This window comes from Macaca thibetana, chromosome 14, assembly GCF_024542745.1.
Source record: "Macaca thibetana thibetana isolate TM-01 chromosome 14, ASM2454274v1, whole genome shotgun sequence".
NCBI classification, from domain to species: domain Eukaryota; kingdom Metazoa; phylum Chordata; class Mammalia; order Primates; family Cercopithecidae; genus Macaca; species Macaca thibetana.
The window spans coordinates 100,607,760-100,632,484 of NC_065591.1; the positions used below are offsets into that span (position 1 = coordinate 100,607,760).

The 24,725-nt window shown below is 36.2% G+C and overlaps 1 protein-coding gene across 4 annotated transcripts in view; it reads left to right on the forward strand.

Annotated features, from left to right (window-relative positions):
- The window catches only part of DDX10 (DEAD-box helicase 10), a 342,707-nt gene that overhangs the window by 119,294 nt on the left and 198,688 nt on the right, over positions 1-24,725 (forward strand). For 3 of the 4 annotated variants that reach the window (XM_050758689.1, XM_050758690.1, XM_050758688.1), the window contains 3 exons: positions 422-509; positions 4,374-4,462; positions 7,588-8,053. In XM_050758689.1, the coding sequence (XP_050614646.1) occupies positions 422-509; positions 4,374-4,462; positions 7,588-8,053 (643 nt within the window). Of the gene's footprint in view, positions 1-421; positions 510-4,373; positions 4,463-7,587; positions 8,054-16,406; positions 16,551-24,725 lie in introns of all 4 variants that reach the window. The other variant, XM_050758691.1, reaches the window with a different exon arrangement.

Here is a 24,725-nt window from a genome sequence, read left to right on the forward strand (position 1 = left end):
AGTGAGACCTCTTAAAAAAATTAGATTTCATTTATTCCATTTCATATAGAATGGATCTCTCATGGGAGACTACTTTCTATCTGTTAAGAAGCCAATGCTAACTGTGTTGTTAATCCAAGTATCTCACTCAGCATGGGATGTTTAGAGAAACTGTCTGACATGTCATTTCTTTTCTCCTGTGTTACTCATAGTAGTTAAGAGTGTCAAACTTGTGTCTAGTTTAATTTCCATCTAATCTGATTCATAGATGAGAAATAGTTATACATTTAAAAATACTGAGGAAAATAGGAAAATGCTGCCTACTGTTTTTAGTCTCCAACTTTGAGATATCTTATTTTAACTTTCATCTTTTTGTTACAAAGAATCAATCCAGAAAAACTTATAGATGTCTTATTTTAATCTTTATCTTTTTGTTACAAAGAATCAATCCAGAAAAACTTATAGATGTCCAGAAAAAATTGGAATCTTTTCTAGCTCAAGATCAAGATTTAAAAGAAAGAGCTCAACGGGTAAGTCATTTTTCAATTGGATACTTTCATTGAATGGAAAAACCATGAAGTTTATCATTTTCTGCTACTTCTAGGTTGCATGTTTATGCTTCAGATATTCAAGCAGTGTAATTTGCTGATAGATAAGTCTAGCTTTTTTTATATATATATATATATATATATATATATATATATATATATAATTTTTTTGTTTTTTTTTGGAGACTTAGTCTCACTCTGTAGCCCAAGCTGGAGTGCAGTGGCATGATCTCAGCTCACTACAACCTCTGCCTCCTAGGCTCAAGTGATTCTTGTGCCTCAGCCTCCTGAGTAGCTGGGACTACAGGTGTGTGCCACCACCACACCTGGCTACTTTTTTGTATTTTAGTAGAGACAGGGTTTCTCCATGTTGCCCAGAGTGATCTGGAATTTCTGAACTCAGGTGATCCACCCGCCTCGGCCTCCCAAAGTGCTAGGATTACAGGCATGAGCCACTATGCCTGGCCAGTCTAGCTTATTCTTCAGAATTTTGAAAAATATTTTTTATGTATAGATTGGGAAAAATCATCTTTAGTTTTGTCAAAGACATATGGAAAATCCTCTCAAATGTGATTTTTTGGATGCACAGTGGCCTGATTTCTAATACTTGATAACATTATTAAGTTTTATTTCTTTTGTAAAATTGCTGTAACTCCTGATTGTACTTTCTTGACTGTGAGATTAATATCTTCCTACATTAGACTGAATTTCTAGAAAGCATAGAACTCTAGCGAAATTATCTTTAGGAATGAGATTTTAACCTATGAATATGACTTATGTTCCCCAATTATGTCTCTGGACTTAAAGATCTTGATTAGCAGATACATAAAGAAGTCAATATTTAGTTTTATTTTTCTTAATTGATAAATCATATTTCTGGTATGTAACATATTTTGAAACAAATATACATTGTGTAATTGCTAAATGAAGCTAACTAGAGTAGGTATTACCTCACATACTTGTGGTGAGAAATCTATTTTAGTTAAACTTTTTTTTTGTTTTTTTTAAAGTTTTTTAGAATATCCCACAGTAGATTCTTTGGTAAAGGAAGATGTGAAGTTATTTTTCATTGTGCTTTCCAATCTATCTAATCTTTGAATTAACAGATATTTGAGTCCCTTTCATTTTCACCTGTCGTTTACTGCTATTTATTGCATTTACAAGATCTTTGCATCTCCCATAGCATATCAACAATGAGCCAGAGAGTAGGAACTCAGAGGTTGGATTCTATTTCAGCAGATAGATGAGGTGGGAGGAAGAAAATAAAGAAGAGTTATAGAAAGCTCACCCTAAGTTGATAGAGTAGCCTGAGCAGAAAAACGTTCAATAGTTAGGCTTTTATGTGATGGTTTTGAAACTGTTATTCCTGGCAAAGAAGTAAGTTTGTTTGTGTTTGATACAGAGTTTTGCTTTTGTTGCCCAGGCTGGAGTGCAATGGCACGATTTCGGCTCACTGCAACCTCCGCCTCCTGGGTTCAGGTGATTCTCCTGCCTCAGCCTCCTGAGTAGCTGGGATTACAGGCACCTGCCACCATGCCTGGCTAATTTTTTGTATTTTTAGTAGAGACGGGGTTTCACCGTGTTGGCCAGGCTGGTCTCAAAACTCTTGGCCTCAAGTGATCTGCCTGCCTCGGCCTCCCAAAGTGCTGGTATTACAAGCATGAGCCACTGCGCCCAGCCAGAAGTAAGTTTTATTTAAAGAAGAGATCTTAAATTTTTTGCTAACTTATTTTATATTTTAGCAAATTATCATTGGTGTGCTTAGAATAACATTAATGATGAGGCTAAAATTTGAGTGCTTACTGTGTGCCAGGTACTTAGTTATGACAAAACTGTTTTACATGCATTGTCTTCCTGACAACCAATGAGGTAGGTGGTATTGATTTGACTGTACAGATGGATAAATGCTAGCTTGAAAATTAAAAAATGTCTAGGATGACTAGGTGTGGTGGCTCACGCCTATAATCCCAGCACTTTGGGAGGCTGAGATGGGTGGATCACTTGAGGCCAGGAGTTTGAGACCAGCCAGGCCAACATGGTGAAACCCTGTCTCTACTAAAAACAACAACAAGAAAATTAGCTGGGTGTAGTGGTGCAGGCCTGTAATCCCAGCTACTTGGGTGGCTGAGGCATGACAATTGCTTGAACCCTGGAAGCAGAGGTTTAGTGAGCCGAGATTGTGCCATTGCACTGCAGCCTGGGCTACAGAGTGAGTTTCTGTCTTTAAAAAAAAAAAAAGTTGTCTAGGGTAACAGACCAAAATCCAGGTCTCTTCTAGCTTTCTTGAGACCTACTGTGTTATATCAGTAGAAATTCATTCCAAAATATGAGAGCATCAATTGTAAGCTATACCAAGTTAGACTTCTGTAAGCTTACTTTACCTGAGAACCTTTTCATTAAAGGATCTTCGAACAAATTGTTAATACTCATTTTTCTTAAAAATTTTGGGCATGCAAACGTGTGCATGTTTTTTCTAGCAAACATTCTTCAAACTTGCAGTTAAAATCTTCTAGGAGCTTTGGAAGTAGTACACACATTTAAAAATATTAGATTAATTTTGGTATGTCATGACTTACTGCAGGCCTAGGAGGTCATTCAGTTATCTATCAGAAAATATGAAACATCGGAAAGATGTTGTTTCACTGGTTTGTGCATACAATAGATGAGTCTTCCAGAGCACTGATTATAGAAAAGCACGTTGAAATAAATGATGTAGTTTATTGGTTGTCACGCATGGTTTAACAGAATGGCTAACTGTGTTGCCAGCAGCAGCAAGCTATCTAGTTTCATAGAAGTGATTTTCTAGGTTTTGATTATAATCTGGATAGAATAAAAGTGATAAGCAACTGAGGTGGTTGCTTGTAGATGATTGTAGGGGAAAAATTATTTTTAAACTGGTGTCATTCATTGTTTTTTATGCCCATGGAGATAGAAAATGGTTTGGAGATTAGTTGGGTAGAAAGGATTATTGTAAAGCTAGGTAAAATGTGAAGTTTAGGAAGTATGCAAACAGGAACTAAATATACTTTACTAAAGTCAACTTAAAAATAAAATATTACCTAGTTGTGTTTTGTTACCTGTTTATTTGACGAACTGATAAAGGATCAGGACCCTGTTTATATTCTGGTTTTGTAACTCTAGTATGAAGATAGTTTTTTTTTTTTTTTTTTTTTTAAACAGGAACAGAAGAAAATATTCCAAGTTAATGATGAATTACTTGAAATCATAAAAAGGAAAAGCTTTAGCAATAAAGTTTTTCCTGACATGGTTTTATTAAATCTCAATATGTAAAATTTTATTTCATTGAAAAACTTACCTTTGACACAACAATAAAAAAATTATCAATAACTAGCACTTGTTACTATATTCTAGAAGATATGCTAGGTATCTACGTGCATTTTTCTAATTTTATCCTCATAACACTCTAAGTAGAAGGTAATGTATCTCTTTTTTGATAGATGAGGATACTGACATGGAGAGAAACAAGAAATTTGCTCAGTAAGAATTTGAGCTCTGAATAGATTCCAAATCTATATTATTCCAAAGCCTATATTTTCCCAATGGTGGACCTTATTGTAATGGAATTATACTAACTTTTAGAGTAGCTTTTTGGAAAGAAGATATTCTGGGTTAGGTTGGCTTTATGAAACCAAATGCAAAGTTTTTTTCTAATATTACAATTCTAAAAAGTAGGTTTTCATGTGTGTATGGAATGGAGATATACTGAACTGTTTTGTGGTTTTTCAGTACTACTGAATTTATCCCATTGGTTAATTTTCTTATATTTTAGTCTAAACTCATTTTTAATTGCTATTATATTGTACTTTTCAAACTCTTAATTTACAGTGTTTTGTCTCCTATATACGATCGGTATATCTAATGAAGGATAAAGAAGTATTTGATGTGAGCAAGTTACCTATACCTGAATATGCCCTGTAAGTATTCATAATATAGTTGTAATAGTGAATCCTCAAAGTTAGAGGGAATTAATTAATTAATTAAATTAGAGATGGGATCTTACTATGTTGCCCAGGCTGGTCTCAAACTCCTGGGCTCAAGCAATCCACCCACCTCAACTTCTTGAAGTGCTAGGATTACAGGCGTAAGGCACCACACCCGGCCAGAAAGAATTTGTTTGAAACCTGGTTCTCTGAGATTCTTAGTTTAAACCACTCTGCCTTATGTTAAACGAATCTGTTTGTTAAAGATTCGCAGTGGAAAAGAACAAATCAGCTTGGCAGAAAATTAGTTCAGCGTTCAGTTCTTATTATCAGGGAGCAGTTTGTTATTTGTAAGTATCAGTTCCTTAAAGTGACATTGGCTCTTTCCTATAGTTTGATCTCAAAGGAGATGGAGAGCAACCAATAAGCATTCTTTGAAATCTTTGTGTCTTCTGTAGTTCTCTTGTTCTCTGAAACCCTTGCCTGGATTACCATAGACATTTTGTGCTTTGGATGTGAGTCTCTTTTCTGATTCTTCTTAAGTTAGGTTATTTTCCTCTATTGCTTACTACCTGAATATTCCTCCTATCTTGGTGTTTCTTACAGGTACTAACAGTTACTATGGCAAGATGCCCCTTTTTTGGTAACTGAGGTTACTATTGTATGAAACAGAATGGTTGGTTTTGTTTTGGCTTAGTATTTGAGGGCTTTTTTTGGGGGATGAGACAAGGTCTTACTCTGTCACCCAGGCCGTAGTGCAGTGGTGTGATCATGGCTCACTGTATCCTTGACATCCCAGGCTTGGGTGATCCTCTCATCTCAGCCTCCTGAGTAGCTGGGATTACAGGTGTATACTACCATGTCTGGGTAGTCTTTTTGTATTTTTCGTAGAGACAGGGTTTCGCCATGTTGCCCAGGCTGGTTTCAAACTCCTGGGCTCAAGTGATCCCCCCGCCTCAGCCTTCCAAAGTGCTGGCATTACAGGTATGAGCCACTGCGCCTGGCCAGGTTTTTTGTTTTGTTTTGTTTTGTTTTAACCTTTTGACCTATAAAGGAGGAATGTTTATTCTTCAGTGGGCTCCTACCTGTGGGAGTGGTAAAAACATTGACATAATCTTACGGAAGCACCTTTGAGATAATCATACTTTGAATATCAGCATGAAATTTCACAGACTGTGGTGAAATATGTGATTACAAGGCAAGGTCTGTATGTTTGACTTGCTCTTAGGAATTTGAGTGCCTTTACCTTTAAACTGAGTCTAACTACAACATATATCTGAGTGAGCTGCTGTTTTCTATTCTTTGTTAGAACTGTATGTTTACCATAACAGGTAATATGTCAGTTATTACATTTTTGAACCTTTTAAATTGCTTTATAGCAGTGTAGGGCTGCCAGCTTTCCATTTAAGTGATAGATGGAAAACCACGTGCCATGGATAACATGTTGTTGTTTGCTCATGTTTATATACCAGTTCCTAGTTTTATTATTTCTGAATATGATCTGTAGCTTAGGTTATTAGCTGGCTTTTGGCTCCCTGTGAATTTTTGTCCTGGTTTTCTGACTTGACCTACCTGGGATATTAGCAGATAGGAAAGGCACAGGTCTTTAATAGTGTAGGCCATATTTAGGGGACCGTTTGTTGGAATAGATTCCAGTAAATTTTATCTATTGGTAGTTGATGACTTTTGCTTTTTGTGGTGCTTAGAGAAGGCAGAAAATTAACTTTGAGAACAGATTTTAGTATAGTTGAATTTGGTATTTTACTTTTTGTAGATAGTTAGCTGTGTAGTTTCCTTGAGGTGTGTAATTTCCTTTAGAAGCCTTTGATACCTAAAGCAGTGCTATTTAAGATATGTTAAAGGTTTTAAAGTTTTACTAAAGAAACATGTTTTGAATACCTAATATGTGCAAATCATTGTACTAGATGTTAAATTGTAGATGTGTAAGAGGTACTGCTACCTTCAAGAAACTCTGTTTTAGTAGCTGAGAGAGACATAAAAATGTAAGTGCAATACATTGAGAGAAATTATCTGGATGAGTTCATGATCCTAACCCTAACAGTGGTGACGGTGATGACATCAAGTTTTCATTAGTTGCCTATATGCCAGGCACTAGTTTTAAGTGCATCACATCTGTCAACTAATTTATTCTTACAACAACCCTGTGAGGTAGGTACTCTTAGCATCCTGTTTTGCAAATGGGAAAGCTCTGGTATAGAAAGATTAAATCATATTCCTGAGATCTCACAGCTAGTAAGTGGAAGCCAGATTTTGAACCTCAGCAGTCTTATTTTTGAATCCATGCTTCTCAACATTACATCTCTCAGTTTCTTTGAACCATGTCAGATAGGAAAAGAGCAGTGGATTCATGTTATGATGTTACTGTTTATTCAGAGCAATCCTTGATAAAATCTAAGATTTTGTTTTTCATCGATCAGTGAGAACTTAATGAAAGCTATTAGCTTTGATCCAAGCTGGGAAAGACATGATATTAAATTGAATATTGATCATTGATGGAGAAAACAAGATTTTTTAATTTCTTTTTTTGGTGTTTGGTTTATAAAATCCATTTTTATAGCAATGATTGTGCCATATTCTGTTTCAGGAAGGGAGATGGGGACCACACTCTAGTTCTTTCTCTGTAGAGAATTGTGTTTTGTCCTTTCATGGTCATGTCTTCTCTGGTTTATTTAGTGCTTAACATTTTATGAGGTACTTTCATGTAGTTAGTTAATTGGATCTTTACAGCAAATGTGAGTTAGGCCTGGCAGGTACTGTTATTTCCATGTTATAAGGAAGCTGAAGCTAAGAGAGTTGAATTGGAAATTGGCGGGTCTAGTACTTGAACTGTTATCTTGTTTCTGGTTCAGTGCTCTTTGTCTTATTCCATGTTACCCTCTTAAAGAAAAAACAGTGTCTAAAATGTTTTCTGACAGGTGTTCAGTGTATTTTGCCTTACTTTTTGTATCAACTAACCTGTTAGTATTGAGTTGTATCTCACAGGAACATTTTCTTTAAAAAAGCTCTAGAAATCTCTGCTCTTGAGAAACTCTTCTATGATACCTATAAACATATCATCAGTGTTGAGATGACTGTTTTCACATTTTTCCATATTTAAGGTCTCTTGGTCTTGCTGTGGCACCACGCATAAGATTTCTTCAGAAAATGCAGAAACAACCCACCAAAGAATTGGTAATGAGCCAAGCTGATAAAGTAATTGAGCCAAGGGCTCCCTCCCTCACCAATGATGAAGTGGAAGAATTTAGAGCCTACTTCAATGAGAAAATGTCTATCCTTCAGAAAGGTGGAAAAAGACTCGAAGGGACAGAGCACAGACTGGATAATGATACTGATGATGAAGAACAGGACGAAGAGGAAGACGATGAAGAAGAAATGGAAGAGAAGCTGGCAAAAGCAAAAGGATCTCAAGCTCCATCTCTTCCTAACACCAGTGAAGCACAGAAGATCAAGGAAGTTCCTACGCAGTTCCTGGACAGAGATGAGGAGGAAGAAGATGCTGATTTCTTGAAGGTGAAACGGCACAATGTGTTTGGATTGGACCTTAAAGAGGAGAAAACATTACAGGTAAGTTTATTCCCAATGGAGGGTCTTCTATTACATTGTCTTACTGTGTGCTTATTGTTGCCTTTTGGGGACTGAAAGTGAAAACTAAGAGAAACTGAGGCCGGGTTTCTTTGCAATGAACTCTTCCTCCTTTCCCCCATATTTAAGCACAGAGTAAGTGCCAGTGAATTTTTCATATTTTTCATAACTTTGGGAGCTCTAAGAGGTTAACAACTTTAATCTTATTTACTGGTTTTCTGATGCTGTGTTTTAAAAGCTGCCAAAGTCCCGATTACGTCTCAAAGGAAGGCAATGAAGTTTCTTGGTTTATGGCATGAGGATCCTTTGTTATAATTCTTAAGATACTACTTTCTGAGTAAATTATAAGGAACAGTTGTAATTATTTAAATCTTTCTAAACATAAGTTTTACTCTTAATGTGACATTTGTTTATGGGAACCAAGCCAGTATCTTAAATAGAAATTGAACAGTTCTTTTTTAAAGGCTAGTTATGAATGTTTATGAAAAATTTTCATGTAAATCCTTTGTTTCTCTGTAGCCGTATTCTAGGAGGAACAAAAGAAATAATCCATTTAGATAAAGCACTTGTTTTTTAGGATGCTTTTGTAGGTGCACAGTAAATGGGTTTCCCCTTCTCTCTTATTCCCCTTTCTACTTTCTATGCCTTTAGTCTTGATCATCTTTTTAAAAGGGAATTGAGTAAAAAATGAGCTTGATTCTTACTCTTTATACAATGTTGAATAAAATTTCAAGACTCACAGTAGGAAATACATAATAGATTTTGACTGAAACTTAGAAAAGTGTTTAAGTAACTAAAAATTAAAAACCTAGAAAATGTACTTATTGAACACTTTATATGTGTTATGTGTTAGTCATTTTCTAAGCATTACCTCATTTAGTGCTTGAAATAACTGCAGAGGTCGTTACTACTATCTCATTATACAGGTGACGGAAAAAAAAAACTGTGGCACAGAAACAATATACAGTAGTGAGGCACACAAGTAGTAAATGGCAAAGCTGGAATTCGAACATAGGTATTTTGACTTTAATTCTCATTGCTGTCATCCAATAATCCTGTACTGTCTCATCCTGCTTTAAATTAGATCATTTTAAGTCTGTAATAAGTATCAGCAAAGTTAAATACAAGAAATTAAATTTTTGTTTTAAATAATTTAGCCACTGTATTAACTATTATGTATACCACTTTCTAAGAATCATGAACATAACCAAAGCATCAAGTTAAGATGAGAAGGAATGATATAATTTTATAATACCATGAGTTCACATAAGTAGGACATGTGTCTAAGTACTAATAGCTCATCTGGCATTTGAAAAATGTATATAGCAAAATAACTTTTTAAACTTTTAAAAAGTTTTACTGTATATCACTTATCTAAATTATCCTAACTCTTTAATATTTACAGTTTGAGTTTTGGCAAATGTATGGTGTTGTGTAATTACCACAATTAAGAATAGAACAGCGTCATCACTCCAAAATATTTCTTATTCCCATTGCAATTACTTTACCCTTCACTCAGCCTCTGGCATCCACTGATCTGATTTCTACCCCTGTAGTGTTGCATTTTTCAGAATGATATATAAATAGGATAATACAGTATTTAGCCTTTTGTGTCTGGCTTTTTTCATTTAGCTTAATGTTACTGCATGTATCAGTAGTTTGTTCCTTTTAATTGCTGAGTATTTCATTGTATGGATGTACGATAGGTTTTCTTCAGCTTTAAATTGGCATTGGTTGTTTCCAGTTTTTGGTGATTATGACAAAAGTCATTATAAAAATATATATTTTTATGTAAATAATTTTCTCATTTCTCGGGAAAACAAGTGGGGTTATTTTCCAGGAATAGAGTTACTGGGAACATATGTTAAGTGTATATTTAACTTTGAGAAACTCCCCAGTTGTTTTCCAAATCAGCTCTTCCAATTTATGTTCCTGCCAGCAGTGGATAGGAGTTCGAGTTGCCTCCCATCGTGCCAGCACATGGTATTGTCAGTCTTTTTAATTTTAGCCATTCTAGTAGACATGTAGTGATACCTTACTGCAGTTTTAATTTGCATTTCCCTAATGACTGAACATCTCTACATGTGCTTATTTGCCATTCATATATCTTCTTTGGTGAAATGTCTTCAAGTCTTTTGTCTCTCTTTTGAAATAGTGTTGCCTTAGTAAATTCTAAGAGTTGTCTATATATTCTGAATACATATCCTTAATCAGATATATTTTGCTAATACTTTCTCCCAATCTATGGCTTGTTTTTATTTTAAGTGTCTGGCAAAGAGCAGGTATCTTAAATTTTGAAGTCTGATTTATCACATTTTAGGTAATTTATATAGCATCATATCTGATAAATCTGTGATTGACCCAAAGTCACAGATTTTCTCCTGTGTTTTCATCTAGAGGTTTTACAGTTTTAGCACTTATATTTAGGGCTAGGATCCACTTTGCCTTAATTTTTGTATATAATGCTAAGTAAGGGTCAAGGTACACTTCTTTTGCGTGTGGGTATCCAACTGATTCAGTACCATTTGTTTGGAAAAAACTATGCTTTTTCTATTGAACTACCTTGACTCTTTGAAAGTCAGTTGACCATATATGTGTGGGTCTCTTTGTGGACTCCTATTCTATAGGTCTGTCCTTTGACCAATAACACCAATCTTGATTAGTGTAGTTTTATAGTAAGTCTTAGATCTGTGAGTCTGTCAACTGATATATATTTTCTTAAAATTGCTTTGGTTATTTTTGGACCATTGCATTTTCATATAAGTTTTTGGATTAGCTAGTTACTTCATATAAAAAGCTTGCCAATGACTTCACTGAGGTTGCATTGAATCTGTAAATCTAACTGGAGAGAATTGACGTTGTAACAATACCTTTTTATTTAGGCCTTCTTTAGTGTCTTTTTAGCATTGCTTTATAACTTTAAGCACATGTAATGTGCACATATTTTGTTAGAGTCATCTCTTACTATTTGATATTTTTTAATGCTATTATAAATGGTATTTTAAAAATTTCAATTTCCAATTATATGTTGCCAGTATATAGAAATAGTTTGTTTTTGTAGACTGATCATTCTAAACTGACCTATTAGTTTCTGTGGCTTTTTGGGAGTTTCTTTGGATTTTTTTGTGTAGCTGATTATGAGATTTGTGAATAAAGATGGTTTCATTTCTTCCTTTATCATCTGTGCGCCTTGTATTTCTTATTTCTTTTTCTTTTGCTTGATTATACCGAGTGTAGGATCTGTAGAATAGAAGTGGTAAAAGTAGATATTGCTGTGTTGTTCCTGATCTTACTGAGGGGGAAGCATTCAGTCTTTTACCATTACATCTGATGTTAGCTGTGGGTTTTTTTGTAAATACCTATGAGGTTAAGAAGCTTCCATCTATTCCTAGCTGACTTAGTGTTTTTATGATAAAATGAATTGTGACTTGTGCCAGATGCTTTTTTTGTAAACATTAAGGTGATGACGTGGTGGTTTTTAGCCTTTTGATTATGGTATATTGATTTCCCCTGCTACATGTTGAATCAAATTTAAATTCCTTTGAAAACTCCATTTAAGCAATATTTCTTTATATTATAGGATTCTATTTGCTAGTATTTTTGTTAAGGATCTTTCTGTTGTTGTGAGGGATACTGGTTTGCAGTTTTCTTTTTTTGTGATGACTGGGAATATGACACATTTTGAAAGCTTTTTGTATATTTTGCCAGCATAGAGGTCATGTTGATCGTTGTCCTACTAGTGTCTGTATTGTTTGAATCTCTTTTTGATTCTAATATGTATATGAATAATTTATATTAATATTAACAATTATTTAGACAGTTAAAATTTCTTTCTTAATTTGTGTATATATAGTTCATACATATTTTTCCCTGTTACGATATTAGTCTGTTTACTGTTGATTTGTAAGATGCCCTCAAATGGTAAAGTTACTGCCTCTGGCTTTTAACTTTCCTTTGTGTCCCCTGTCACACACAGTTGTTCATTTGCCTGCCTTCTCTACTTTGTTCCAAATTCCTTGAAATACTGTCTTTTTTTTTACTCAAGTAAAAATACTCAGAATTTTATTGCCATATGAATAAATTCAGAATTGTATTCTCACTTTAAACAGGAGGGTTCTTGATTTTATTTTAGAAATCAATTAATAGCTAATTTTAAAATATCCATTACATCCATGATCAAAACAGTAACAATTCATTCTGGTTTCTTTTAAATGTTAACTAAGGTACAGTCTCCTTACCTAACGTCAGTGTCTAAGTTTTCTTGTTTGGACTGTTTTATACTTTCAAGTATAGTTTCCACATTAAGTCTTTTTAGTCATTCCTAGAAAGGACACATAGAAAATATATGTGAAGAGATCAACTATTTCATCCTTCAACTTTAGCGTTCCTATTTGAACAACTACATTTTCATTTTATGCTGTGACAAGGGCATGGTTAAAGATGAGTGAAATCATGACCCTTATGGGTACATTTTAGTAAATGCAAATTTTATTAAATTGGGGGAAAAAAGTCCTAGAAAAATGAAAAAAAAAAAAAAAAAAAACCCTAAAAGCACACACAGTATACAAGCCCATTTGAAAAATATTTTTAAATTCAAGAGACATGAAATTACTTTGGAAAATTGCTCTAAAAATTTCAAATGCTCATTCTAAGAAAACAACAAGCCCTTTTCCTAACTTAGGTTCCTTTCCTCTCAATCCTGCTCAGACTTAGTATTTCTCACATCCAGGGCACCAGAGATGATGTTCTTCCAAGGTTGAGTGCTCTGTTCTTGAGGGGCAGGGCGGGGGACTCTGCAAGAGTGGTTTCAAGAAAAATTTCCTATAAAATACCCTTTTACCCAGATTATAAAATGCTTACTTTTGGTGAAAAATCTCTAGTAAAACACAGTAAATTACAAATAAAAATAACCTGTAATTTCACCACCTAGAGATAACAACTGTCTTTGCTTTTTTAAGTGTACATATACACATTTGTTCATTTTTTTTTTTTTTTTTTTTTTTTTTTTTTTAAGAAATAGGGTCTCACTCTGTCACACAGGCTGGAAGGCAGTGGCATGATTGTGGTTCACTGTAACCACAAACTCCTGGGCCCAAGCAATCCTTCTGCCCTAGCCTTGTGAGGAGCTGGGACTACAGGTGTATGTTACCATACCTGGATAAGTTTTAAAATTTTTTTATAGAGATGGGATCTTGCTGTGTTGCCCAGGATGGTCTCAAACTCTTGGCCTCAAGTGATCCTCTCACCTTGGCCTCCCAAAGTGTGAGATTACAGGCAGTAAGCCACTGTGCCCTGCTCATATATCCATTTTTAAATAAAAGATGCTTCTAGGTATATATATTTCCCCATGTCATTAAAGTTTTCTTCACAAATGTTTTTAATGGTTGTCTAATATGCCATTAACCTTTATTTAACCATTCCCCTGCTGTTGGATACTTAGGTTAATATCCTTTCTCTCAAACTCTTGGCCTCAAGTGATCCTCTCACCTTGGCCTCCCAAAGTGTGAGATTACAGGCAGTAAGCCACTGTGCCCTGCTCATATATCCATTTTTAAATAAAAGATGCTTCTAGGTATATATATTTCCCCATGTCATTAAAGTTTTCTTCACAAATATTTTTAATGGTTGTCTAATATGCCATTAACCTTTATTTAACCATTCCCCTGCTGTTGGATACTTAGGTTAATATCCTTTCTTTGAATCTCTGTTTAAAGAGTTCTACTAATTGACAGGTTTCTTCTCTCCTTCACTTTCACTACTGTCACCAGCATAACATGGAACTGATTCTACAGTTCAAAAATACAAGATAGGAGTCTTCTCCTTATCTCATGTAAACACTTACTTTACAATAATTGTTTCAAAAATTTTACCCCCAAATGATTACCGAGCTTACACATATTAGGGCACAAGATGACCTAGGTCTCTTTGGGTTACCAACAAGATTCTAAGAGGGCCCCAGTGACACTACATAGTACCTCCTGATGCCGCTCTCAATGAAGGAGGGTCACAGATTCCTCCAGACCATAATCAGATCTGCTCATCTCCATCCAGAGAGGTTTTGCCACATCACAGCTTGCTCCTGGCCTGATAAACTGTCAGTCCCTGAGGAGTGATTGAATAACCCACATTTCAGTAACTACCATAAAATATGATTCTGCATCCACCTAGTACCATTGTCTCACAAGTGCCCTTGATGGGGGGAGCAGTAATCAGTCTCTGCTTGTGACAGTGCAGCTCGACAGAGCAAATATCCTTTTCTCAGAGTGAAAAAAACGAAACAAGGAAGAACACAAGAAATTGTTGCAGGCCTTTTTTTCCCCCTCCATTAAACAGGTAATACCTGACTGGATTTTCCACTTTGTAATTAAGAATAACTCACTTGTTAATACTGTACATCAGGCCACGCATAGTGGCTCACACCTGTAATCTCCCCGAGGTAGGAGGACCGCTTGAGCCCAGGAGTCCAGGGCTACAGCAAGTCACGATTGAGTCACAACACTCCAGCCTGAGCAACAGAGAGAGACCCTGTCTCTAAAACAGCACAAGGCACAGCATTAATGTACACCAGAGAGAAGATTTGGTCTGCACATTCTTTAATGATATCTCTTGTGACCATTAAAATACCTTCCCAACTACTAGTAAGCTGATGAATTATTCTGAACATCTGGAAACATTCTTCTAAAGTCTGTTTCTTTCCCCTGTCAATCACAGTTTCCTCTGATAGTGGATTGTAAGATCTAGATTCTGGATCCATTAGTTCTAATACCATGAAGAACTTCTTCATGGAGAAGAAGAACTTGTTACCATGAAGAACTTCTTCATGGTATTAGAACTAATGGATCAATTCAAGTGGGCATGAAAGTTCCACTTTGGCAATTCAGAGTAAAAGCTTGTCTTCCATGGCTGATGCTCTTCTGCCTCCATTATAATTTTACCAGGAAAACAATAGTCGTTCTCCACTCTTACTCTTGGTATGAACAGTAGGATGTATTTCAGTCAGTAAATTCTGTGGTCCTGAATTTCCTTCAGATTGCTTTACTTCTAAACATTTTGATAAGATTAGCTGTATGTGTAGCTCTGGGTTCAGCTTCACATCTTAGAGATTTCTCAACGAGGACGACCTAGACAGATTTTCCCTTATAACTGAGAGGCTTGTAGAAAAGTGACAACTCATGCTCCCCTAACACATGTCTCAGTGGTAGGGAGTTGTCTTCCTGGGAAAACATAATCCAGGGCAGTCAAACAAAAGGAAAATACTGTCTTACTGATCAGTGTGTGTCCAGGGCCTGGTACAATGACTAGTGCAAATTTCACAAATACTTTGTGAATGAGGGAGTGAATTTACTGAATTTCTTATTCCTTCACTTTGGTTTTGTTTGCTGTGACTTATATAGAACTCATAGTTAGGGTTTATTTTTGGAAAACTTGTATTTTGTGAAGTTCACCTCATTGACTTACAATGGTTCAAAAGGTATTGTTGAACCTATAAATGTGAGCATAAAAAACTTGACTCTAAATGATATACTTATGTAGGCCGAGCTTTATAATTTAATTTAGATAGTAAGTGGTAGTATCTAATTATAGTGTTGTAAAATTCTGTTTACTAAGACTACATTTGCATTATACTGTAAGAAGTTCTATCTCTAAAGTACACATGTACTTGCATGTTTTTTTTTTTTTACTGTAATAAATTTAAAGTATTATGTCATGTCTGTTGAATATGAGGAACATTTTGGGGCAGTTGATAGGATTTTTGATGCTAAACAAGGAATGTTTTGCTGTTTCTTCCTGTGCATTCCCTAGTACTGTGCACAAACAGTAGAGTTGAAGTTCGTGGTTCTCCAGTTGAAATAGAAAGGCTAATTGCCTTTTCTTTCTTTCTTTGAGATGGAGTCTCGCTGTGTCACCCAGGCTGGAGTGCAGTGGTCCATCTTGGCTCACTGCAAACTCCGCCTCCCAGGCTCAAGTGATTCTCCTGCCTCAGCCTCTGGAGTAGCTGAGATTACAGGTGGCTAATTTTTGTATTTTTAGTAGAGACAGGGTTTCATCATGTTGGCTAGACTGGCCTCAAACTCCTGATCTCAGGTGATCCACCTGTCTCAGCTTCTCAAAATGCTAGGATTACAGGCGTGAGCCACCGCACCCAGCCCTTTTTTGAACTACCTCTCCTAGTCTTAACTTCACCTGCTACCTACTTTTGAATTTTAAAAATTAATACTTATTTTCACTCATATTAATATCTTTTGATTCTTCTCCATGTTTTTAAGCAATTGGTTTTAAATGTGACTCTGCATCCATGATCTCAATTGGATTTCCTTTTTTTTTTTTGAGACAGAGTCTCTCTCTGTCACCCAGACTGGAGAGTGCAATGGTGTCATCATGGCTTGCTGCAGCCTCGACCTTATGGGCTCAAGTGATCCTGAATTCCTGGACTCAAACCATCCTCCTGCCCCAGCCTCTCAAAGTTCTGGGATTATAGGTATAAGTCACTGCACCCAGCCTGGCTTTCCATTTTATCCTTTACTTTTGCATTTTATGTTTTAGTGTTATATGCGTCCATCAGTCACTGGAGGCTACTTTTTTCCTTTATTACCTGTTTTTAAGGATATACCAGATACAGAGAAATCAAACTATACATAAAGTGGGAATAATACTATCATTTGCACATATAACTGACTATATTCCCTGTGGGAAGACTAAGCGCTTTTCCAGACACTGCTGACTTTGTTGAAATTTTTGTTGCTCATGTTTTAGAATTGTCTTTGTAGACACCATACCAGACACAGGAGTGAACTGGCTTTGTTACTTATAACTTATTCTCTTTATCTTGATTATCTTTTTCTTCCTTTCTTATCTTTCTGGAAAAAGGAGATTTGTACAAGAACCACATTGAAACTTGGAGCCAGTAGGAACCCATTGAATTGTAGATTGTATGGAATATGTCTAATAATCGTATCATTATAATTAAAACCATAATTATTTATTTGGCATTTTACCATATACTGAACACTTTCTGCATAAGTTCTCATTTTTCCTCATGACAAGAAAGGTAGCTATTATTTAAAATTTCGGGGGAGGAAAGGAAAGCTTTTAAGTGACTTGTCCAAGGTCACAGTGGTGAAGTTAGCAGTGAAACCTATTTGTGATGCCAAGTCACATTTTCTTTCTCTCCTATCATGCCTACCATTATTTGTGTGTAGTTTGCCTTCTGTAATTGGGTAATGTCAGTGTAATTGACAGTATTGTAAATAATTTTGGGCTACTCATTGTGTGCACACACTTGGAGTATAAAATGAATGTTTGCCTTTAGACTTTGGTGTGAATGGAGACGAGAGGCATTGAGTGCCAGGTGCAAGCAAGGCCTTCTGGAATGCTGCCTTGTCACAATCCTTTTCTGTTTGATGAGGTCAATGCAGTGAAGGACAATAAGATTTTCTTAGCCGTGGAGAGGGTGCCACGAGTGATGAAGCAATAAGACATGTGCAGGAGAGAGTGCAGGTGGAGTGATCAGGCACAAAGGCGGTAAGAGACGGCTGACTGACCTCCCGCCATAGGGAAGAGCCTTGTTTTGGCCGATTGTCTTGTTGTGTGTTAGAAAGTTGACCTCCAGGGAGACAGTGTTAGAGAAGAGCATGAACATATAACTAAAATGATTAAATTAAAATTTATTTTTGGAACATTTATTTCCTTAAATGTGAACATGAAATCTCTAAGCATATGCTTTCTTTTCTTTTTCAATTTAAACCTTTTTAGAAATGAGACTGGGTAGATTCCATTTTAGCTCAACAAATGTCCTTTTAAAGCTTTCTTAACAGTAAACATAGGTCAGTTTTAATTAAGATTTGAATGATACCCATAGATTATACTTTGTGCCTTAGAGTTGATTCCAGATCCTGTTTACATTGATTTAATCCTACTTTTTTTTTAAGTAGCTTTTTCTTTTTTTAGTACTGTAAGAACTCACTGTTGGTGTTAAAACACAGATTAGCTAACTTTGAAGCTTGTAAGTATACTCTTAGAAAAAGATTCCAAGTTCCAAATCAAGCTTCTGCTATGTGGGAGCTAGGATTTTTCTGCCTCTTGTCTCTTCACTTTTTCTCTTTTTCCCATTTTTCTTTTTTTCTCCTTTCAGCAGCAATTACCTAATAGATGCCAGGGACTGTGTTAGGTACTTAGTGACTTTTAGGAGCTTAGACTATGTATTTGTAAAATAAGTGCTGGAAAAAGATTAACGTCTATCAATTTTTTTATAACTTACCATGCACTTTGACTATCATATCTCATTTATTTAAATTCTTACCACAGCTTTGTGTGTAGTGTTGTCATTTTACAAGTTCAGACACAGGCTTTGACAGGTTCACTTACTTCCTTGCCTAATGTTCCATAGTTAGTGAAGTGCTAGAACTGGAGTCTGTACTTAGGCCCCTCTGACTTGCCTCAGTATAATTGTGCTTGCTTTGATTCCTGTCATTTCTACATTTAGTGGTGGCTTTTAGTGTTCCATTTTCACTTCCTACTTGCACTGCCATTCTGCCCCCAGATTCTTATTACCTCATTCTTGGCTGGGGGGTATAAGCTTCATAATTCGTTCTCAGTGTTTTCTGAGTCATCTTCCTGTGAACCTTGGTCAAATTAGTATTTTTTTCAAGTGGTTTACCTTCCGTGCTACCCTTTAGTTCACGCTTGCAGTTGGGTTTTGTAAGCTAGCCCCTATCCTATTGTCCTGTGAGACCATTCTTCCCAGTTTCCACTTAAACAGTGAAGGATTCCTTCCTGGATTATTTTCTTCCCACTCCAGCATTTCACATTTTTCAAGATTCAGTGCTTTTCTTGTCGCTTCTTTGAAACCATCCTTTACTTCTTCAACACACTGACCTCTGGATTCCAATTGTCTATTTTGCTAGTATTTTTTTTTTTTTCGTGGCATTTCATAATGTAGCCACATGACTCTTAATTTCTCTCTCTTCCATACCTGGTGATTTATGTTCAGGGGCCTTATATAATGTTCAGTTGACTTAAACAGAAGGAAGAACTCTAAAGTCAAGACTACTGTACCCCGAGTTTTTGCTACCATGAAGTGAAACAATGGTAGGATGATCTCAAATGTTGCCAGCTGAGATAGTTTGGTATACATGCTCATTTGTCTTATAGGTGTCTTTCTGTTTTTTTTTGCATCCTGTGCTTAATTCTTTTTTTTGTATTCTAAGCTTTGTTCCAATTCAAAAGGAGTAGTTATTGTGTAACATGAAGCTTAGATGCATATATTGAGTTGCTTTATATATTTTTTTTCCTATTTGAGTTTGGTATGCAGATGACTTCTTGAGGATGTAAATTTTCAGTGAAAAGCTTAAAGCTGGTTTTGGCTTGATGTTTATTCTGTAACATGCTGGATCATTATATCAAATATTGACTTGTTTTCCTTTATCTCCTCCTTTTATACAATACTCAATATTCATAGCATCTGCTGACCCTGAATTTTTGAATCTACTTTTGTGGTTGAAGTTTCAACAGCTACTTTTACAGGACGTATTTATCTTTATTTTAAGGTAGTCATACAGATAATGAAAGAAATGTGAAATAGGACACAGGTTGTTCTTGAAGGTCATGTGAATTGCCCTTGAACTTGATTGTTAAATGATTAGAAATAAGGAGTTTTCAAATTCATAAACAATTGCTTGTTTATATGGCTCTCATAAATATAACTGTACAACACTGCTAATATGGCAGATTAGTTTCCAGAAATGCTGTTCATAAGACCACTTTTTAAGTCTCTAAGCAGTCAGTGTGTGTATCTGTACCTGAACACGTTAATGGGAGGACTATCTTTGTGATGGCACTGCATTCAACTTTCACGTTTCTTTTCAACATTTTTAAATTGTCAAAGCATTTTTGTTTTGACTTTGTTCTTTTCGATGCATATCTTGAAACAGCTTCAAGTCCAAGGCAACATCTGAGGCTAGTGCCATCTGTTGGTGATAGGTAGAATTAAATCACTTTTGCTTTGATGCGAAGCTTTGTCCTTTACTATAAAAGTGTACATTTTAGGTGAAATGCTGGCTTATTAAGTGAAGGCTTCATGAAGTTTTTAGAAAAATTTATTCAGCAAATATTTGAACACCTGCTGTGTGCTAGGCATTGAGAGCTGTTGGCAAGACAAACAGTATTCCCTGTGCATTAACAGGTGGGATGGGCAAAAAATGAATATGTGTGCTATGGTAGGGGCAAGATGAAGAGATGAGGGAAGGCAGGTGGCACGCTGCAATTTCAAATAGAATGGTCAGAGGTAGTCACCATGGAAGGTGTATAAGGCACTCTTCCATCATTGCTGGATCATGACCTGTAGAGGTTTTAAGCATTGCAAAGATTATTGTTCCTCCTCCCCCATAGGTAATTTGAAATGAAAACAGTATGAAACTTGAAAACAGTAAGAAAGTCCTGAAGTTCTTTTCTCCATGATGGCTACTTCACTGCTTTTGTTGAAATAAATTATTTCAAGAACCTTAAAAAAAAAGATATTCCAGCTTTACTGGTTCTCTGAGCATATGTGTAAGCTGCCACTTGGTTAACTGAACACTGAGAGCTAGGCACTCTAGGGGGAATGTGAAGATAATTCAGACCTTCTTTGAACCTGGTGCTAGCACGTTAATTGGAACAGGGATGTCTATATATTAAGAAATGCGTATTGTTTAGTGAAAGTGAAGTATAAATATAAACTTACTTATAAAATAAGTATAAGATTAGCATACAGATTTCATGATCTAAATCTTAAGTCTTTAGGGCAGTGTTTCTCAAGCCATCTTTGCTGAAGGGTTAATGTTTTAATTTTTTTTTTTTTTTTTTTTTTGAGACGGAGTCTCGCTCTGTCGCCCAGGCTGGAGTGCAGTGGCGCAATCTCGGCTCACTGCAAGCTCCGCCTCCCGGGTTCACGCCATTCTCCTGCCTCAGCCTCCCGAGTAGCTGCGACTACAGGCGCCCGCCCCTGCGCCCGGCTAATTTTTTCTATTTTTAGTAGAGACGGGGTTTCACCATGGTCTCGATCTCCTGACCTTGTGATCTGCCCACCTCGGCCTCCCAAAGTGCTGGGATTACAGGCGTGAGCCACCACGCCCGGCCAATGTTTTAATTTTGAAGCAATCACAGATCTATGACTTTGTAAAATATATTAAAGTTAAATTATGAGAATAATGAAAAATGAACCCCTTTGCTTCCCTTGTTGTTGCTGCTGCTGCTGCTGCTGCTGCTGCCGTCCTCCTCCTCCTCCTCCTCCTTTTTCTTCTTCTTCCTCTTCTTCCTCTTCTTCTTATTCTTCTTCTTCTTTTCCCCTTTTTGCTTCTTCCTTTGTCTCCCTCTAGGTCAGATTGTTTTATTTTTATGTTTTAATAATAAAACCTCATTCTGTATTCTTTTGTTTATTTCTTCTGTTTGTATTGCCCTAAAATTATACAGTGTTGTGGGGTGTTTGTGCATGTGTGAGGTGTGTATTTCCCTCTTATCCTCTGCCTTCTGCCATGTGAGGATGCAGCAAGAAGGCTCCTACCAGATGCCAAATGCTGGTGCCCTGGTCTTGGACTTCCCGGCCTCCAGAACTTTGAGAAATCTCTCTTTTTTATAAATTACACTATTCCAGGTATTTTGTTGTAGCAGCACAAAGCAGACTAAGGCAGATTCTCTAGTTGAATTGTCCACCCTCTACCCCTAAAGGGAAGGAAGATTAAGAAGAAGAATTAATATATAGGCATCTGTAGACACATTGTCTATATAATGAAGTGTGTAGTAAGATATAATGAAGTGTGTAATGAAGTATGAAGTAAGTAATCTCTTTGAATCAGGTAGCATTTCTTGCTTTTTTTCAGCATTCGCTGCAGCATCTTTCACATGTTAGGCACTTAATGCTTGTTTGTAGCATGGAGTCCTTTTCTTCAGTTGAGCCTCTTCCAAGGCATTCATTGGCAGCACTTTCATCCCTAGTATCAAAATAATAAAATGTAGTTCTTCCTCAACACATTATGATCAGAAACATCTATGGTTTTTGTTTTAATAAACCAAATTTTTAAAACTTATTTTTCAAGCTAGGAGTGTTTTGCCATAGGACAAAAAAGTTTCTCTCTATTAAGCAGGTAGCAGATCATCAATCTCTGGACATTTTTTCCCCTCCAGAAGGCTGTTGCTGTTTTTGACTTCTTCTTTTAGCTTGCCTGCTGGCTGTTAGAATAGAGGTGACAGACGGTCTTGATATACTGTTGGGCAGAGAATCTGCTCGTTTTTATTTGGCATAACAAATGATTGAAAACAGTGATATTTTGTTACAGTTCTAATAAGGCCAACATGGTGGTGATTCTTATGGTGCATAAATTCTAGGCTCTAGAAACAAGTGCCTTAGTAAACTGGGCACTGTAAATGTCCCAGGACTATCTAAGAAGAAATTTCTTGGCATTAATGTGCATGAAATAGATATCACTTATTGCAACTTTTGGAAACATACGTAAATTAGGACGAAGCTAATATTTTCAGGGATGATCTGTCTTCGTGCCATTTTCCTTCCTGTCTCTCTCATTGCTAGACTCAGTGAATCAGTTTCTCAGTGACAACCATAAGGCATGCCTACACCTAATAATTCTCATCCAAGTTTGTTTTTAAAATTAAAAAGACATATTTCCTATTATATCTTTGGATGATCATGATTAGCATAATTCTTCTACCTGCATGCATTTTCATATGTACTGATTTTTGTCATGGAAAGGAACAAAGCAGAGGAATGTTTTCTTCCTTGCTGTGATACCTAATTTTGGAAGGCACACTAATTTCAAAATGTTTGATGTAGGAAATGGTTGCATATTCCAAAAACACTTAGCACGAACTTGCTAAATAATGCTCTCTCCTATGGTTTGGATCAGCATTGTTTTGTTTTCTTCGCATCTTTTCATCTATCTGAACTGTCTTTTACTTGCTGACATATTCATAAAGTAGGATTTTGCAAGTCGAAGAGTAGGTAAATTACTATTAAAGCGCTGTATTTGTACTCCTCACTCAAATCTTCTGAGACTGAACTCTTTTTTTTTTTAAAGGAATCTATGAAAATCTGGCTTTCAGTGAGTCTTATTTTCTTTTTACTATTTCCTATTAAGGGTTTTTTAGGTTGGCTGAATTTTACTGTGCTTACTAATACATGTTTTAGTAGCTATTGAGCCATTTTATTTAATAGCTTGAATAAACTATTGGTTATTGAATCTTTTTAGAAATACTTATTTCTAATCCTCTCTCTTTCATAAAAAGGAGGGAAGAAGAGGTATTTTATTGTGCAAGAATATGCTGTCAATATCCTGGAGCCTACCTCTCTAGTTTCCAGTGTGTCTACTAGCACCAGCTTAACTAACCAGACTTGTAATGAGTTTGCAATTAATTGATTAGGTATGGCATACCAAGTTACTCCTTTTCCCTGCCTACCTCAAGCCCCATCACCTCTGTTTTATGACAGAAATTTCAGGTTTCTTTGGCTTTTCTGATTTATTTACTGACGAAAGAGATTCTCTAGGTTTCAAGAATTATGAAGAGTCTGAGATTCTACCCTACTTGCAGGTTCACGTATTAGCCTGCCACACTTTCTTATGTTGCTGGACAACTCATGGCACAGCAGGCAGTATAAGCTTCAAGTTGGCATTGGTTCCCCTGCCCATCAAGTCCCACAGGGGCCACATGGAGACAGGCCTGGGTTGGTGCTCTCCACAGAGTGGGTTTGTGTTCTACGTGTACAAGCTCAAGCTTAGGAGACCCCTATTGTTACTAAAAGGCTGCTAGCAAACCTGGACAACTTTGGCCCCTGAGGGAGAAGCTGTCTTTATTCTGGTCAGGAAACAATCTGCCCATCTCCCCCCGCAGGGAGACACTGTTTGTCTCTCCTAAGGCTGTATGCTATCCAGACATCCATAAAATAGTGTGGAAAAGTTGCTGACACAAGATGTACAGAAACATGAGGGGCCCATGGATGATGGCTTCTCAAAGCTAGGTAGTAGCAAAATGTAGCAAAACTCTTTCCATTTTTCTGTTTTTATCGGCTTCTCCCAAATGAGAAAAGTTACTTGAAATGATCAACATGAATTCCAGAGAGACACAGATTCCTCCATGTGAAAGTCATTGCTTTTGTTTTATAAGACCCTAAATTAGTGGGCAGTTAACTTTTCTGGGGCTAAGTACTCCAAAGTGTGCTTTCTGAACAATCTGTGCTTACTGCTGTTAAAGCACTCACTGCTGTTAAAGCGCTCAGCATACTGCTGTCATACCTGTTTTCCCCACTATACTATATACCTTCATGAGGGTAAGGAATATATATTATTAATTTTTGGGTTATCTGTCAGGTTTGCCTGTCATTATAATACATTCTTAGTAGCTGGCTATTGAGTGTAATGAATGAGTAAATGATTAGAAGTTTTTCAATTCAAGTCTGGTTCTTCTTTTATCTTTGCTTATTCAGATTCCTTACCCCAATTTGAGTCTGTACCATCAGGTAGAAAAAGTATCAGGAATATAAAGGATTAGTAAATATTAGTTTTCTGAATGGGTTAATCTTAGATAGACTCCTGTGTTAGTTTTGAAAAGCTGGTCAGATGCCGAGTAAGTATCTTGTGTGAAATCATTCCTAAACCTAAATTAATCCACC